We start from the raw sequence: 18,609 nt of genomic DNA, 5'->3' as shown, positions 1-18,609 counted from the left end.
GTTTCCACTCAAAAAGCTGATGCATAGCTTAAGTCAGTAGTTATCCACAGCAAAAGCTGATATGCATTAGAAGTTGACTGATTAGGAACATAACAGGTTTTTAAGATGTACTGTGCTGCTATTAGGGTCCTTGCCTTGCCTAAAATATTTAAAGTAATTCAGGAATAAATTAGAATTTGGTAAAATTCATAGATAATCCAAAGAAAGGAATAGTTTGTTCTGATGCAGTCACCAGATTTGAAATGTTAACTCTGTTTTCTTTCCACAGATATTGCCAGACCTGTTGAGTTTTGCCAGCAAATACATGTTTTTTTTCCAGATCTCCAGCATCTACAGTTCTTTGTTTTATATTAAGGAATACTTTGTATTTATTTAATGCTTTGTTTTTTTCATAACTCTCAAACATGCCTATGTATTTTATATTATAATGAATCAACTTGAGGAGCAGTCTAACTTGTTATGTGGTAGCAGGAAGGGTGGAGGCAACAGTTATGTTTGTTGAGGGATTCAAGGGACTACAAACGTTTCAGGAGAAAATTCAGAGATAGAATAATGACAGATTAAATTCAGTGATGAAGAATGTACAACCTATTTAATAGTCATTGCTGAACTAGCTGAAAGAGACTTGGAAGCAATGGTAGACTCAAAAATGAGCATGGCCAAATATTATGTGCAGCAATGAATAAAGATAACAGGAAAGTGCTGCACCAAATAAGACCTTTTAAGGAAAAGTAGATGATTTACTAACAAAAAATGCTAAGCTAAATTTGGAACATTATTTTTGAAGGAATGCAGATCAGGATTAATAGCAGGAGGCACCATTAAATCACAGTATAGAAATATAGCTAATATAGGAAGTAAGTATCCTGAAATCATTCGAGACAAGTGCCTGAAAATTCGGTTGTGCTCTAAAACAATCATAGAGGTGGGATGGGTAGGGATGGTTTGCTGGTGGAACAGTATGTGGTACATGCAGCTGGTCCTTTCATTCCAGTGGGAAGAGATTGCAGATGACCTTAATGACATGAGCTTAGCTATCTTAATTCTCATCTGCATATTGTTTGCCCATATCCACCACATTCAGCCTCAGTACTCACAAGGTGTACCACTCCCTGTTAACCTTCACTCTCTCAAAATCATTACATGACATTTCAATCCATCTCTTTCTCCTCCGACTCACTCATTCTGCATTTCTTACTTACATCGTGAATGCAACCTAAACTTTCTCTTATGGACCACATGCAAACTATTTGATCACGACACACACAAGAATGTCATGATAGGGCAATCCTGTTTTTCTTGTAGAAGAAAATCTTCAATTACATGTAATAGGAGGCTGAGGCTGCAGGTCAATTTCCTGTGGACATATAGGCCATCTCAGGGAGGGGCAGAATCACGGCTAAAACGAGTGGCAGTGTTGAAGAAGATGTTGTGTAATGTTACTTTTACCCTTCTTGCTCCTATCTCATGCTGCACAATCCTCAGCAAACTATTTCTGCTTCATCATCCATTCATTGATTGCTGCTTTCTCTTCACAGTAAAACTTAAGTTTCATTTCTCCCTTTCATTTGAGGCACAATTTTTTTGAGGACAGAGCAACCCAAATGATTGGTACGCAACAATTTCCTTCACCACCGATGCAAAAAATAGCAGCTGTTTAAACCACTTACAGAAAGCATTATGGCAAATCACTGAGGCTTCTTAGCCAGCACCTTCCAAAGCTGCAATCTCTACTACCAACAAGGACAAGAGCAGCAGCTGCTGTTTCCTCACCAAGACACAAACCATCCTGACTTGGAAATATCACTGTCACAGAGTCAAAACATCCTTCCTAACAACATTCTGGGTCTTCGTACACCAAATGGACAGCAGCAGTTCAAGAAAACAGTTCACCCCCAACTCCTCAAGGGCAATTGGGAGTTGGCAACTCCTAACATGGGCAGTAATGCTCACACCTTATGAATGGGAAATAAACAAGATATGTTGGCTTCCCTGTCACACTGAAGGAACAGAAACCAGCTTTCTTGAATGTGCAGAGTCATTTCAGCTGACTTAACAGGAACCACTTCAGAGACTGACACCAGAGAAGCTAAATCTTCATTATTTGAATTTTTTTGTCACAAGTTTTGCAGATGAAAGGAAGGAAAATCAGACAGCACAGTGCCACTGTAGAAAATAGATACAGAATTGAATGAGCCAAGCTCTGAAGAAGGCAAACTGGCATACATTAAAAGTGCTAGATACACTAAGTAGCCTGCAAGTAATAATTTTATAAAGAAAGTTTGGCTTCATGGGTTTCGTGCAAAGCTTGAAGAACATTCTGGCCAACATAGAGTAAGTGATCAGCTTCATAAACACAACAATGGATCCTCTGCTGATGGGTTTCATGGCAGTGTACTTAAGGATCAGAGAGCTGTCACCTAGGCCTCCAAGCCAATATTGACAATGAGTTCTAAACTATCACATCACATCACTACAACTATTCTCCCACAGAGCCATAGAGTGCTGATGACATGACTGAGAAAGGTGTCCAAGGGGCAGGCACCTGCAACAACAGGTTTGATCTTTTGCCACTCATCCTCAGCACCCATGTTGGTGCCCCACAGCGATCTGAGGCAGATTGTCCCAAACCACAATGAGATGCTGTAGTCAGAAGATAACACCCCCTCCCTCCCACCACAGCCCCCTGAAGTGCTCACAGATGTTTCCCACCTTTAAAGTTATATGCATTAGGGAGTTCCTCCAATAAACCACTATATAAATAAATGAACACAGAGTAAAAGCACTAAAAGATTGCACATGCATATTTTAAAAAATAATTTCTGTTCAGTATTAAATACGGATGACATTGAGCTGTTGGACTTTATTTTGTTCTGACTTTGATGTTGCTAACCATGATGTGGAGGTGCTGGTGTTGGACTAGAGTGGACAAAGTTAAAAATTACACAACACCAAGTTATAGTCCAACAGGTTTATTTGGAAGTACTAACTTTCAGATACTGCTCCTTCGTCAGGTCCTGTTTGGGACAAAATCCACTAGGTTGGAATGAAGGAAAACAATTCAATGATGATAGTTCTGTTTATGTTGATGAAGATCTTAGAACTGCCTCTATATTACGTATGGGACTAAAGTAATCTCTGATGAGAGTAAAGACAGGACCTCATGATAACAACCACAAATTTGGCCAATTGTAAGGGCTATTCTGCAAATATCTCCTTAGTGGTCCAAATAATGGGCTTGCTCAGCAGCATTTCTGATTGGCAAGCACTTTAGATATGCTTGGTTCCTGATAAGAACATGAACTACAACTGAAGAGATATCCCTTGCCAATATGTAGTCAGCTTTTGACCTGGCAATTTGTTTGAAATAAAACATCACAGAAAACCGATACAGGCTGAATGAATCATGATTGCTACCAGGAAGCCAGGCACTGACCTACATGGCCTGTGGTCACAAACAAGCTATTCAGAAAGATGTCAGATTGGTGAAGGTATATAGGCAAGACAATGTGGCTGCAAGTTTTGAGACTTTAGATTACAGAATGTAAAGCTCCCGGATATAAATTCAAAATGGTGGCGGAGTAGCAGGACTGAGCCCAGGGCTCATCCACTCCCAATTGCTTTCTGTTTTTAAATTTTCTTTTCTTCTTTTAACTTTTGCTCTTTTCCCTTTTTTTCTTTTTCCTTTCATTTCTTTTCTTTAATGCCTTTTTCAGCAATTTGACGACATCAGCGAGAGTGGATTGTGCATGGAATGGCAGCAGCCACTCGACCGTCAGAGGTGGTAATGGGATCAGAGGCAGCAGCCTCTAAGGCTCTTCTAGGAGATCAGAGGAGGCAGTGGGAGCAGGCCTTTCATGTAATGGTAGCAGCCCCCTGGCCGTCCTGGCAATTGGATGGAGCAGCAACAATAAGATGGCTCCTCCCAGCATTTGGAGGCAGTGGCGGCAAAGGTCTGCTGTTGATCGGAGGTGCGGTGACATCGTCAGCAGTAACAAGAATGTGGCTCCTAGACTGCAAGGCCTAGACTGCAGGGTGTGGATGGGCCCAGGTGCCTGCATTGGTCGCTAAACTTTCTAAGCACCTTTATGGAGAGAAGACTTTAAACTTTAAGATCTGAACATTTTCTTACCTTCTGGCTCTTTTTCAGTTGTTTTTTTAAAATTCTGGTTTTGTAACTAAGATGGTGCCAGAGAATGGTGATTTTGTATTGTGCACTTTTCACTGGACTCATGTACTCCTTTACTTGAGTACACATGACAATAAAATCTAATTCCAATTCTATCCATTGAGAAAGTAATATAGCTGTTCCTCCAAGACTGGAGAATTATGATGAACTCCCTGACAGAACAGGGAAAAGCAAACTGGTAGCTATTACTCATAGCTACCGTTCATACAGGAAGCACAGCAGGGTGGAAAGTAATCTTACCTGTAGCACAATAATTGCAGAACAAAGAAAGGAAAAAATGATTAAGGAACAATTGAAAAGAAGTAAGACTGTCTCATAAACATACTTTATTTTCTGGTTTCACCCACTAACCATAAACTGTCAACAGTTTAGGAAAATGTAGGAAACATTTAATGTTTAAATGTTAAGTGTTATTTAACTAGATCATATGTTTGGATCTCTTGAAAACATCAGTCAAGGAAAGGTAGATTGGGTGACTGCTTCGCAGAACAGCTATGTTCTATTCGCAAAAAAAGAACCTGAGCTTCCAGTTGCCTGCTACTTCAGCCCACTACTTTGGTCCCTGGCCAACACCTCTGTCTCTAGCTTGCTGAAGTGCTATAGCAAAGCTGGACGAACAGCATCTCATTTTGCACTTGGGAATTCTACAGCTTTCTGGACTCAATGACGAGTTCAACAACTTTATGGCTTGAGCTCTCCCATATCCTTACCCCAGATCTGACACAACAGACCCTTTTATCACATAGTCTGCTATGACACACAACCCATTGTTAGTCACTAATAGTCCCCATTATAGCTATTCATTCTTCTAGGCTGATTGTTATCCACTTCTTTGTCTGTTCAACTGTTCATCTTTCCCTTTGGGCTCTATCTTCACCTATCGTTTACTCCTAAACCTCTCCCCCCACCTCCATTGTCTTCTGTATAAAAACCAACCTTTTCCTAGCTACCACCAGTTCCGAAGAAGGGTCATTGGACCCAAAATGTTAACTCTTGATTTCTCTTCATTGATGTTGAGATTTTCCAGCAGTTTCGGTTTTTGTTTCTGATTTCCAGCATCCACAGTTCTTTTGGTATTAAAAAATTCCTTACTACCAGGCTGGTGAGATTTCCATCATATTTTGTTATATACCCAGATCATGAATGAGAAAATGAAAACTCACCGACATCAGGAATATTTTCATTAGAACTGCCTGTGTCAGTGCAATCGTCTACTGATGTGAAAACATCATCATCAATAGAATGTCTGTTGCTGTGAAAACACAAACAAAAGATTAAAGTTATCCAACCGCAGAAGTCTTCTCCCAGAGTTTTGTCTTTTCTCTGCATTGATTCTTTTTATGATTAATGTTACCCAAATGGTCACATTCTTCATATTTGAACGTCAGTACTGGGCGCTGGTAAACTATTGGCTAATCCTGATAGCTCTCCTGGATAAGATTGAGATATTAAAAACCCTGGCTGGCTATATCCTTTGCTGATAGAGGGAGACTGTGGTTTAAGATGGTACCCTCAATTCAATCCTCTCTAGTAAGAACCATACAGTTGTGGGATTGACATAAAACTTCAACTGGTCCACTAATGTCCATCAGTAATGTCCTTTAGGGAATGAAACTTCCATTTTTACCCAGTTTAGTGCCTTGCTGAGTCTAGCTAACTGGCATAGACGAACAGGAGGTTGGAAGAACACAGCAAGCCAGGTAGCATTAGGAAGTAGCGAAGTCAATGTTTCGAGTATTAACCCTTATTCAGTACTGGATGTGGGGGTGGGAGAGTTACAGATAAAGAAAGGGGAGGGGGAGGTGGGGGCGGAGCGGGGAGGAGTGGTGAGGTAGTGATAAGTGGACAGAATAGTGGGTATGACCTGCTTTGTCAATGGGAGAGATGAATCCAGTTGGTAGCTGAAAGAAATGATAGGTAGGTGGAATAGAAGGGAGGAGGCAGGGCTAGAAAGGGAGCTCTGGGATGGGTGCAAAGGTTATTTGAAATTGGAGAACTCAATGTTAAGTCCTCTGGGCTGTGGGGCTGTCCAGGCGGAAGATAAGGTGTGGTTCCTCCAATTGCATCTCAGGAAGAAAGCCCAACACCACCTTCTCAGAGTAGTCAGTTGGGCAATATATTCCAACCTGACAAGTAAGGCCCATATGCTTAGAACAAATAAATACATATCACCTGCTAATCCTCTTGCCTTAGTGGTGAGTCTAGACTCACAGAAAGAAAGTTTCTTAAAGTATAATGCTAATGATGTTTTATGCAAGTTGCTATCATCAAATAAGTATGTATGCTATTTCCCTCACCTGAATGATTCTTCTCCAGTATTTTCAGTTTGGCGTCTGTAAAGAGATTCCCTGCTGGGTGGCTCAGCAAAGGAAGAATTCAGTCTGCTCATTGATTCACAACTTTTGGCTTTCTTTAGATGCATAGGAAGCTGTAAATGAAACAATATGGTGTTTCAGAAATGTAATGAAAAACAATTATGTAAAAGACTCATGATAAAATATTGGGAATCTAGAGTGAACAGACAAAATCGTAAAATTAGTGAAGAAATTTCACTGTGTAATCTGGGGCCACTTTTGCCACATCAAAGATGCTGTCGTAGAAATCTAGAAATCTTTCTTCAAAAAAATGTTGAATCATTTGAAACTTTCACGACTAAATTCAATGGATTTTTGACTGGTAGGGTTATTATTTGGAGGTACTGTGGTGCTGTGGTAGTGTCCCTGAGCTAGAAGCTCTGAGTTTAAGTCCCCATTGGAATGTCATGGCCAAGAATGATGTATTCATTCTGTAGAGAAAATGAGGTCTGCAGATGCTGGAGATCAGAGATGGAAATGTGTTGCTGGAGAAGCGCAGCAGGTCAGGCAGCATCTAGGGAACAGGAGAATCGACGTTTCGGGCATTAGCCCTTCTTCAGGAATGAGGAAAGTTTGTCCAGCAGGCTAAGATAAAAGATTCTGTAGCCAATCAGGTTGGTAATCAACCTGAAAACCTTCCGATATACTTATGACAGATAATAAGAGTTGGAGAGTCTCCAGTCAGCCAGAGTCAAGCATTGACAAACCACTGCAGTAATTTTTCAAGTAATACCATGGGTCAACACATAGATATCCATGGTCAGTAATATACTCTTAGAACATGGTATCTAATGAGACAGAGAAAGAGAGAGAAAGAGTTATTAAGGGATATAGATCAAAGCTCAGAAAATTAGGTTGAGATACAATGGTACAGGACTGAATGACCTATTCCTATGAGCCATGGCAGTTTCACATAACTTCCAAGTAGCACTCTCCCTCACAGACTCTGACAGTACTTCAAACAAAGATTTTGATTTTAAATTGTGCAAAAGAAAATAAACTAGGAACAAGTCACAAGTTTCATTCTGCATCAGGTTGGAAATTATTAAAAAAGATTTGGAAGAAACGAAGATAAATATTTGAAGAACAGAAAATGACCAGCTATTCCATTTTGTCTGTTCTATTCTGTAGTAGTAAAAACATCCGTACACTATGTCAGTACCTGATGCTCACAGATCCAAGACATCTGATGGAAAACAAGAGCAGCAACCCAACCTGATTTTTCATCTTCTTAACTCAAGGACATTAGAGTCAGTTGCAAATCTCCAGAACTTGTCTGGGTTGAGTTCAACTAACTCATCAAGGGAACAGAGTTGAATCTTAACCCTTCAATATCTATGTGACTCAGTGACATGTCACAAGATGTATCTATGTATTTATATACATGTTCACATATTTGTGAGCATATCTCTCTGTATGACTACTTATAATTATATCTGAATTAAAATTTACACTAGAGCCAAATGTAAAACTACTGTCCATCTGCAAGCAACAATATTTTAAGAAGCTTCATGAAGGCATTAACATTTTGTGATAGATGACTCACCAAACAAAGCAATTTCAGAAATATGACAATTTCTATAATGTTCATTACGGGGAAAGGTCTGGGCACCAGAAGATTACTTAATGGAGAAAGAAATAGAAGGGTGTGTTTTGAGGGGTGGGGAAAGGATGTTCTTATGATGCATAAACACAGGTATAGGCTAGTTAGGCTGTTTGATCTGTTACTGTGCAATGCATTATATGTATTATTCCATTATTATGTTAAATGGAAGTTTAAATCCAAATCCTTTTTAAATTTTAATGTCAGTCTAACTTACTTTAATTGCAAATGTGAATAATTTCCAGGAGAGACTACAGAACTTCAGCAGCACAATGCTCTCTCTCTCTCTCTCTTTGAACAGTTATTCTAAGTGTATTAAAAGTTTGCTTAGACATACGTCACATTGACTGCTACAACTGCTGTCATCACTGTCATAGCTGATGGTCCTGAGATTCACTGCTTGAAGACGCTTCAGTTTGGGTTTTTCACGTGGTGGAGTTTTTTTATTTATTGCTTTCTGTCAAGGATTAAAGGAAGAAGAAACAAAAGTGAATTTTATCTTGTGTTCTTCATATTATTTGGATTTTTCAAGTGAATAGTAAATAGTAACCATCACTAAAACCACAAGTTTCATCAAAATGCCATTGATTAAAATGAAGTTTATTCATCCATCATAGTGATAACTGAGCCTATCATTGGTATATTAAAGATTATGCTTTAGGTGCCTGGTTACACCCAGCAATATTTTCATAGACAGAGTCACCCAGCATGGAAAGACTCTTTGGCCAATTGAGTCTGCATTGCTCTAGCTACATTAATCACACTTTCCAACACTTGGCCCATAGCCTTGAATGTTATGACATTTCAAGTGCACGTTCATATATTTCTTCAAAGTTGGGAGGTTGCCTGCTTCAATCACCCTCTCAGACAGTGCATTCCAGATTCCCCTACATTCTGAGTGAAAAACATCTTCCTCAAGTCCCCTCTAAACCTCCTGCCTTCACTTTAGATTTATGCCCTATTTTTATAAAGGCAAACAACTGCTTTATATTCACCCTGTCCATGCTCTTCATAATCTTATGCACCTCAATCAGATCCCTCACCGAGCCTTCTCTGCTCGGAAGAAAGCAACCTGAGCTTATCCAGCCTCTCTTCATAGATAAAAATGTTCCAAACCATGCAACATCCTGGTGAATCTCCTCTGTACCTCCTCTAGTGCAATCCTTCTCAGTGTCCAGTTTTATTCATTCACAGGATTGTAGGGATAGCCAGGCCAGCATTAAATGTCCACTCCTAATTGTCCAAGGGGCAGCAACAATGCTGAGGGTCTGGACTTCACATGTAGGCCAGACCATTAAGGATGGTAGTTTCCTTTACTAAAGGTCATTAGTGAATCAGATGGGCTTTTGCCAACAATTGACAATAGTTCTACAGTTGCCATTGGACCATTAATTCCAGATTTTTATTGGATTTAAATTCTACCATGGCAGGATTTGAACTGTGGTCCCTAGAACATTACCTGTGTCACTGGATTAACAAGGAGAAACTGAGGACTGCACATGCTGGAGACATAATGCCACTAGGCTATCACCTGCTCATTGTTGCTCATTGCTAGCTATACAACTCTGAATGAGTGATTTCATTTTCACAGCCTCTGAGAAGAGGAAGGTCTAAATTGTAAACAAAGCTCAGCAGCATGAAGTTAAATTGGAGAACAACATGTTGTGAGATATTTGTAGATGGTCATATAAGAGATGTTTTGGCTCAGTGGTAGCACTCAATTGTGTCAGCAGGTTATGTGTTCAAATCATTCTCCAGAAAAGATTAATGTGGTGCCAGGGGAGTACTGCTAAAGGTGTCATCACTTGGATGAGGTTTTAAACTGAAAACCTCATCTGCTCACTTGTGTGGAAGTAAACTATCCCAACAACACTATTCTAAGAACAAGAGGGTTCTTTCAGTGTCATAATTAATTCCTCAAACAACACCAAGACACAACTGTTCCAAAAATTTACTTCATGGCTTTATTTGTGCAGATTGGTTGCCATTTTTCCTATATCACAATAGTCAGTACACTTTAAAATTATTGTTAACTATACTACACTTTGGGACATATTGTGAATTTTGCTATATAAACTTATCTTTTTTTTCATCTTTGAGTACAGGAGTTAGGAAGTCATGTTGAGGTTATACAGGACATTAGTGAGGCCTCTTCTGAAATACTGTGTCCGGTTCTAGTCACCCAGTTATAAAAAGGATATTATCTAACTGGAGAGGGTTCAGAATATTGCCAGGTATGGAAGATTTGTGTTATAAAGGAAGGCTGGATAGGGCGAGACTTCATTGGAGCATAGGAGGTTGAGAGACAATTTGATAGACGTTTATAAAATAATGAGATGAACAGACAGAGTTAATGGTATTTGTCTTTTCCCGAGGATGGGGGATTTCAAGACTAGGGGGCACATTTTTAAGGCGAGGGGAGAGAGATTTAGAAAAGACATGAGATTCAATTTTTTTACACAGAGGGTGGTTTGTGTGTGGAATGAACTTCGTGAGGAAGTGGTGGATTTGGGTCCAAGTACAATGTTTAAATATTTGGATAGATACATGAATAGGAAAGATTTGGAGGTACATAGGCCAGGAGGAAGCAGGTGGTCTAGTTTAGTTTGGGATTATGTTGGCATGGACTGATTGGACCAATGGGTCTTCTTCCATGCAGTATGACTACATGACTATTAGAGGGCAGAAACTAATACTCGTGGAGAATAAATAGCATCACACAAACTGGTTCAATCAAATAGTCTGTTTCTGTCCTGTAACTTCTATGTAGTTCTAAGTAATATCTGGCTTCTCCACTGGCTGTCCACTCCATGCCCTTCCCCCTTCTCTATAAATATGAAATCATCTGTAACTCTTACTCTATTTGCAACAAATCACATTGTTCCCAGTAATGTCACATGGTGAAAGTAAAATGGTGAGTAAATTCAGTAAGTTTTTCTGAAGCAATAGGGACACAGACATGCTAATGTTTCATGGGTGGAGGTGCCATTGACGTAGTGTTAACAAAGAGACCATACTTGAAACTTTAGATGGCCTATTCCTTCCACAGAAATTGACTGAATTGTTGAATGTTTATGCAGCATTTCTTTTGTTTATGGTTCATTAAGATTTGATTCCCAGAGTCTTCAGCCACATAGCTGAGGCTTTGGCAAGCATTATCCTCTGTTTAATATACCTCCAGCTGTTAGGAGTAAGTAAGCATAAGCAGGCCCTTAAGGCTACTGATCAATATCAATCTTGAAAAGCAAAGGAAGTACTAGCCTGGTATAGTGTCACTAGAGTGTCTATGGATAAGGACTCATGCATAGGCCACAACACCATTATGTTGAAATGGCAAACCAGAAAGTGCAACACAAACTGTCACTACTTAAATGGCTCCACCTACTGCAACTCCAGGTCAGGCTCTGTACCCTCTTGAATTCCTGGGATTCCCTGGGCAAAATGAAAGGGAATGTTCCCTGGGTCTCTAACCCTTTTTTCCAACCCTTAGCACCTAAGAAATTTTACATCACTAGGGAACACAAGTCAGAAAAATTAGACTGTATTTTTGGAAAATCATCTTTGGAGATCATATTTGGTCTCTGTCGACCTAAAAGTCTCAGCCTATGTTTTTAGTAGCAACTGAAAGAAAGGTCCTACCTCCTGTTTGTTCTTGTTTGACCTTAACTGCAGCAATTCCTTATTCAACTCACGATACGTGTCCTGTAGTTCAATAACTTGGCGACGACATAGATCTTTGTCCATGATCATTTTGCTGATTTGCAATTGCGCTTCATCCCTGGCCGAATATGCCTGTGCAAAATTAAGAAAAGGTCTTTACTGCACGTTGCCCTCATGATTAGCCTGATATTACAAGAGTTGTTTGTGGCTGCTTCAAAACTTATGCAGGTCAAGGAGCTGTATAGTTACAAAAGTATTTACACTAAACTGATTACTATAGAACAAAGAACATAGAATGTAGAATAGTACAGCACAGTACGGGCCCATCAGCCCTCGATTTTGTGCCAACCTTTTATCCTACTCCAAGGTCAAACTAACTGACATACCCTTGTACTATCTTCCATGTGCCGATCCAAGAGTTGCTTAAATGTCCCAAATGGAATTGACTGTACTACCAGTGCTGGTAGTGCATTCCACGCACCCATCACTCTCTGGGTAAAGAACCTACCTCTGACATCTCAGCTAAAACTTCCGCCAATCACCTTAAAATGATGCCTCCTTGTGATAGCTATTTCTGTCCTGGGAAGAAGTTTCTGACTGTCCACTCTACCTATGCCTTTCAACATCTATCAATTCACCTCTCATCCTTCTTCATCCCAAGGAGAAAAGTCCTAGCTTCCTCAACCTTACTTCATAAGACATGCCCTCCAGTCCAGCCAGCATCCTGGTAAATCTCCTCTGCACCCTCTCTAAAGCTTCCATTTCTTTCCTATAATGAGGTGATCAGAACTGAACACAATATTCCATGTGTGGTCTAACCAGGGCTGTATAGAGCTTCAACATAACTTTGTGGCTCTTAAACTCAATCCCCCTACTGATGAAAGCCAACACACTGTACACTTTCTTAACAACTCTATTAACTTGGGTGGCAACTTTGAAGGATCTATGGACATAGACCCCAACATCCCTCTGTTCCTCCACACTGCCAAGAATCCTGCCTTTAACACTAAATTCTGCATTCAAATTTGACCTTCCAAAATAAATCACTTCACACTTTTCCAAGTTGAACTCCATCTGCCATATTTCAGCCCAGCTCTGCATCCTGTCAATGCCCCAGTACAACCTACAACAGCCCTCTACACTATCCACCACTCCACCAAACCTCGTGTCATTGGCAAATTTACTAACCCACCATTCCATTTCCTTATCCAAGTCATTTCTAAAAATCACAAAGAGCAGAGGTCCCAGAACACTATCATCACCAGTCTTCAGGCTGAGTACTTACCATCCACTACCATCCTCTGTCTTCTATGGGCCTGTCAATTCTGTAACCAGATAGCCAGATTTCCTATTTCCCATGCCTCCTTACTTTCTGAATGAGCCTACCATGGGGAGCCTTATCAAATGCCTTGCTAAAATCTCATTCACGGCTCTACTTTCATCAAAGTGTTTCCTCACATCCTTAAACAAGGCAACAAGGTTTGTGAAATAGTCACAAAGCCATGCTGACTATTTTTAATCAAGCTATGGTGTTCCAAGTAATCATAAATTCTGTCTCCCAAATTCCTCTCCAATAATTGAGCATTAAGATAATACTCATATGTGCACTGTCTGGCTCCAATAACAAACCTTTTTGATGTTTCTGGCTTGAGTTGAAACTTTATTGCTGGAACAGCACAGCAGGTCAGGCAGCATCCAGGGAACAGGAGATTCGACGTTTCGGGCTCAGGCCCTTCTTCACTGTGCCCGAAACGTCGAATCTCCTGTTCCTTGGATGCTGCCTGACCTGCTGTGCTGTTCCAGCAATAAAGTTTCAACTTTGATCTCCAGCATCTGCAGACCTCACTTTCTCCTTGATGTTTCTGGCTATCAGGCATACTTCTGATTATGCTTCTGGCTATCAGGCATACAAATAACAGTAAGGACATTATTTCATATTCATAATCCAACGTGAAACAGTGGTTAGCACTGCTGCCCCTCAGCGCCAGAGACCCGGATTCGATTCCCACCTCAGGCGACCGATTGTGTGGAGTTTGCACGTTCTCCCTGTGTCTGTGTGGGTTCCCTCCGGGTGCTCCGGTTTCCTCCCACAGTCCAAAAATGTGCAGGTTAGGTGAATTGGCCATGCTAAATTGCCTGTAGTGTTAGATGAAGGGGCAAATGTAGGGGAATGGGTCTGGGTGGGTTGCGCTTCGGCGGGTCGGTGTGGACTTGTTGGGCCGAAGGGCCTGTTTCCACACTGTAAGTAATCTAATCTAAAAAAAAATGAAAAGATATCCTCAAAAATTATGTATCTGGATATTGGAACTAGTTGGGTAAGTGCGATTGGACTATGTGTTAGGATGCAGAAGTCAAATGTTTCAGTCCCACATTGTAACCTGTATGCACTTCTACTTTTAATAATATGCCCAAATTTAAAAAGCTTTAGTTAGCATCACATCAACATTATAACAATAATATCAACAGGATATTATTTCCATACAAGAAACAGATTATTTTATGTTTATGCAAGCAAGCCCAATCTAGGGGAATAGAAATAAATTGTTTTGAAGGGCTTTCAATTGGAAATGTTTGATCAATCTTGGTTTCCAGTTTCTGGATTCTTCTCAAGTGGAGCGCTGAGATTCTTCTGGCAAAATTGACTGTATAAATGATACCTGTTTCATACACCAGCTCAAGCAGTACCATTGTAATAATAACAACATTAATAATGTTTTAAAGATGTTAATTCCTAAATATATAGAGTTGTAACATTATTTATGTCAGTCCTTTGTGTTACCTACTCCAACAATTTCTATCAATATGTATATTAATTGCATGTACCACATTTGCTAATGTTGCATATTCAAACACTTGAATCGAAACACCATTCATACCATCGTCATCTTTCCTATTATTACTTGTTCCAGTTGTGAATATCTAAATATATAAGTGTCATTAGCCTAATTAGTTAAACAGGTCCTTCTTTAAACAAATAGAATTCTCTTTCATATGGCAATAATATGTACTCAACGCGCTTGAAACATATGAAAACATAATTACTATAAGAAGCCCGGTACAGTGATCCATGCCCTTAAATAGATGGATAGCTGCCCTTAAAGGGTTACTAATTAATTTAATTAAGTGAATAATTTGCTGATACATCCTTTGCTGAGCTTTGACTATTTGGCTGAGACATTGAAAAGATGTTAATGTCAGTACTCCTGCAGAAATTACCACCTTCAGTGAGGAGGAGAGTTATAATTTATTTACCTCATCACGTTCTTTTTGTAGCTCTAAAACTTGTGTCTGGAGTGAAGTAATTTTATCTTTGTACATATCGCAGTCAATCTTCAGAGTAGCACATTCCATCAGCATATTTTCCTTTTCATCCAGGTACTTGCAGTATAGAAGAAAGTAAAACAGTTTGAAATATTTTTAACTCATGGGAACCTCAGTCCAAAATGAAGAGAAAGACAAAGGTTCATCTAAAAGAATCACAATCTAATGAAATTTAGATATCAGATTGCTAAAATTTAGATGGATTAGTTTTATATTAAGCTCAATAGAAGACAGCAATTAAGTATGCACAGTGAAAGCTTACAGAACTGTGATATTGATTCATTGTCAATGGCATCATTTACATGCAATCTGTTGTGGCAAATTTACTATTGACATGGACTAACCAGTTCCCAAAATGCATTTTGATTTTTTGCCATTGATCAATATCTTTGCTTCTGAACTGAAATGGGATTTCTAATCAGTTAATAATCCTGTTGCCATTTGCTGATGTCAGAGTTGGCAGATGAGTGTGGAAATTGGGTTGGGAATCTGAAGACATCAGTGGATTGGGCCTTGAGAGAAAGTGAGGAATGAGCAAGGGCTTTGACAGCCAAAGTTTGCTGGAGGTCAAAAAGTGTGGTGCTGGAAAAGCACAGCTGGTCAGACAGCATCTGAGGAGCAGGAGAGGCGACTCTCCTGCTCGGATGCTGCCTGACCGGCTTTGCTTTATCAGCACCACATTTTTTGACCCTGATCTCCAACATCTGCAATCCTCACTGTCTCAAAGTTTGCAGAAACAAGAATAGGCAAGGTCTGGACCAGGGAAGCCTATGAGAAGTGCTGCTATTCCTTCTGACCACATGGGTTGTAAAGAAAACTAATTTTTTATAAACAAACTTACCGTGGACTCCTCTGACCAATTGGCCCCAATACCATGGTATAATAGGAGGGATGATTTCCATTAGGTTCCCATTATCCAGATGATAAAATTATGTTGCAGCCCAGATAATTTGATCGGGCCATGTCCTTGAAGTTTAAAGGGTAGCCTAAAATCGGAAACTTGGGCAACTTCACAGACAGTGAATGTGTGGTGTCACTGGGCTTAACTGATTATGCCACATGCTAGGAACTGGACTAAGTCTGATCTTGATGCTTACAGGGAGAGGGTGGGTTAAAATTAAAATCTATGGCTTTTGTTTCTGATTTCAAGATATAAATTTCTATCATTTGAAGACAATAAGGGTCAGACTCCATGTGAGTGGTGGAAAACCCGCTCTTGAAAACCTCTGAATTGTCTACCTACATTCTCATACAGGGAGGCGATCAATCAGAGAAAGGTCGCTCCTGTAAATAGGGTAGAAGGAAATGGTGAGGAACCATCCCTCCATTCACAGGCTGCATCATGTAATTAATGTATCAGTGAGAATGAGAAAGGAGCCCCTGAGAAACAAAAGAAAATTAGCCCTCAAGAAATCTGGCGGACTCCTCAGAAAATATTGTGTCCAAATATCCGATAGGCAAATATTAATGATTAAATGTTAGAAGTGACTGTTTCTCCCTGCGGTTTCTAGTTTTGCAATGTCTCTTTCATAACTTTCGACAGGCTGTAACCTTAGGTTACTCTCACTTCATTCCTCAAATGTTCAGCCTGATCGAGCTCCAATCGCAGTGAATTCATCTCTTTCATCAGATCCTGCTTGTCTTCTTGAGCTTCTACACGTTCTTGCTCCAACATGTCCATTGTCACCTGTTTAAAAAATAATTATTGAACATCTTCATAACTTTTAAATAAAAAGTCAGAAAGTTCTCATTGAAAGCTTTTTCCTGACAAACATTTCTTACATTGCATTATTCCTTCTAAGCTTCTTGAATAACATCAACTAAATGGACTTTGCAACAATAAACACTGCATTACAACAGTAACTACACCTCAAAAGTACTTTAATGACTGGGTTGTGTATTGGAATATTCTGAGATCATATAAGATACTTTGTAAAGATTAATTGTTCTTTTTTTTATATAATCGTTTTTGGGTCCCTTGTGTATTATAATTATTAATTACCTGAGCTCTTGATTATCAAAAATCAAAGTTTTATATTCTGATTTGCAGAAAAATAAAAAATTAACAGTACTGTGCAAAAGGTGATGGCAACAGTGAGGTAATCTGAAAGTTAGCAAAGTTTAAATTGAGAAGGATAGCTTGAGGGAAAGATCATGATAATTACATATACACACTACTCCATACTCACTGGGTTCACTTGCAACTCTTGAATTCTTAACCTCAATTTATCAATTTCTCCTTTTAAGTTTAAAAGTTCATCATCTTTCGGCTTGAATGCTTCACGCAGCTTGGAGGACATTCTTCGCTCAACGTCAAATTCTAGTTTTAGTTTTTTATTCTCCATCCTAAGATCATCCACCTTTAAATAAAGTCAAAAATGATCACCATGAAATTGTTTTTGAGATATGATATGAACATTTGAAGAGATTATCTATTCAGTAACACTTTTTGTGTTTGACAATATCGTTCAAACACACTGATTTAGCAATGAGAATATAGCAATATAGTACATGACTTGGACAAGAAATTTAATGGAGATTATTTCAACAGAGAACAAAGAGTTTTGTTAGGACAGTCTGATTTACCAAATACTTCTGTATATCTGAAACAGAATATAGGTAATTTTCATAATTATCTTTGAATTGTAAGAAACTTTACCATGAATGTTAAGGAACAATTTTTTTAAAGTATGAGAAAGAAGTGATAAATCAACAATTTCTAAAATATCTAGCTCCAATCTAGCTTTTACTGTTAACAGATGAAATTTGGGTTCTTAAATCCTGAAGGTGAAACAGTTCTGAACATTTAACTGTAGCTTATTGTTTTCTAATTTAAAATTAACCATTACTTAATGATTAGTAGAGATTCATTCAGTTTGCCTTTAGATTTTGTTCATAGATGGCCCACAGTCTGTGACTGTTTAGGGCCCAGTTTGGGGTCCAGTAATTCAATAAGTCAGTGGGTAGAGATGCAGTCAACATAGCTTTGACAATGTAAGTTTATTACAACATTTTAAGTAGGTTGTAGAAATAAGAATCAACTTTGACTGTTAAAATTCAATTTTAACGTATCTCAATTGACCATTACAACATAACAGCAACGACGAACTACAAGGACAAATCATTGAACCATTTGCATTGACAGAACTACTACTAGTTTCAAAGTCACATTTAGCAAAGTATCAATATTCCAAATGAGCAAGAATTCCACAAAATGCAACATCTGTCCTTACTGCTGTGTTAAGAAATATGCAAGCAGAAATGAAGGAGTTTTTACTACGTATTTGTCCGCAATTGCAATATTTCACCTTATTTGTATCAATTGATTTTAGTGCCATTGACGAATCATATGACAACAGAAATGTGACATTGAGGGATGAGGCTAATTCATGACCTACAACCTTTTATTAATGTTTATTACATCTTGGGGGAGGGAAGATCATCATGTCCATACAGTTCTTTTGCTGCACACCTCCTTGTTT

The 18,609-nt window shown here is 39.1% G+C and overlaps 2 protein-coding genes across 7 annotated transcripts in view; one reads left to right on the top strand and one right to left on the bottom strand.

Annotated features, from left to right (window-relative positions):
• The window catches only part of LOC122562183 (anaphase-promoting complex subunit 11), a 141,017-nt gene that overhangs the window by 44,146 nt on the left and 78,262 nt on the right, over window positions 1–18,609 (top strand). Inside the window, exon 4 of one of the 2 annotated variants that reach the window (XM_088000625.1) lies at window positions 3,717–5,387. The exons of the other annotated variant lie outside the window; for it this stretch is intronic. Within the exon in view, the coding sequence (XP_087856751.1) occupies window positions 3,717–3,813 (97 nt within the window). The 3' untranslated portion in view covers window positions 3,814–5,387. Of the gene's footprint in view, window positions 1–3,716; window positions 5,388–18,609 lie in introns of those variants that run through there. 2 annotated transcript variants of the gene reach the window in all.
• Window positions 1–18,609, bottom strand: part of LOC122562182 (caspase recruitment domain-containing protein 14) — a 68,558-nt gene that overhangs the window by 31,298 nt on the left and 18,651 nt on the right. For all 5 annotated transcript variants that reach the window (XM_043714809.2, XM_088000623.1, XM_088000624.1 and 2 more), the window contains 7 exons: window positions 17,317–17,487; window positions 16,695–16,814; window positions 15,059–15,184; window positions 11,786–11,938; window positions 8,484–8,603; window positions 6,487–6,617; window positions 5,353–5,441 (listed from right to left, as the gene is read on the bottom strand). In XM_043714809.2, the coding sequence (XP_043570744.1) occupies window positions 5,353–5,441; window positions 6,487–6,617; window positions 8,484–8,603; window positions 11,786–11,938; window positions 15,059–15,184; window positions 16,695–16,814; window positions 17,317–17,487 (910 nt within the window). The remainder of the gene's footprint in view (window positions 1–5,352; window positions 5,442–6,486; window positions 6,618–8,483; window positions 8,604–11,785; window positions 11,939–15,058; window positions 15,185–16,694; window positions 16,815–17,316; window positions 17,488–18,609) is intronic.

The sequence above is a fragment of the Chiloscyllium plagiosum genome, unplaced genomic scaffold (assembly GCF_037043375.1).
Source record: "Chiloscyllium plagiosum isolate Xiang-an unplaced genomic scaffold, Cpla_swu_hap1 HiC_scaffold_25, whole genome shotgun sequence".
Taxonomy (NCBI): domain Eukaryota; kingdom Metazoa; phylum Chordata; class Chondrichthyes; order Orectolobiformes; family Hemiscylliidae; genus Chiloscyllium; species Chiloscyllium plagiosum.
The sequence above is the reverse complement of the archived record's forward strand: the minus strand, read 5'-3'. Positions and strand labels throughout refer to the sequence as shown.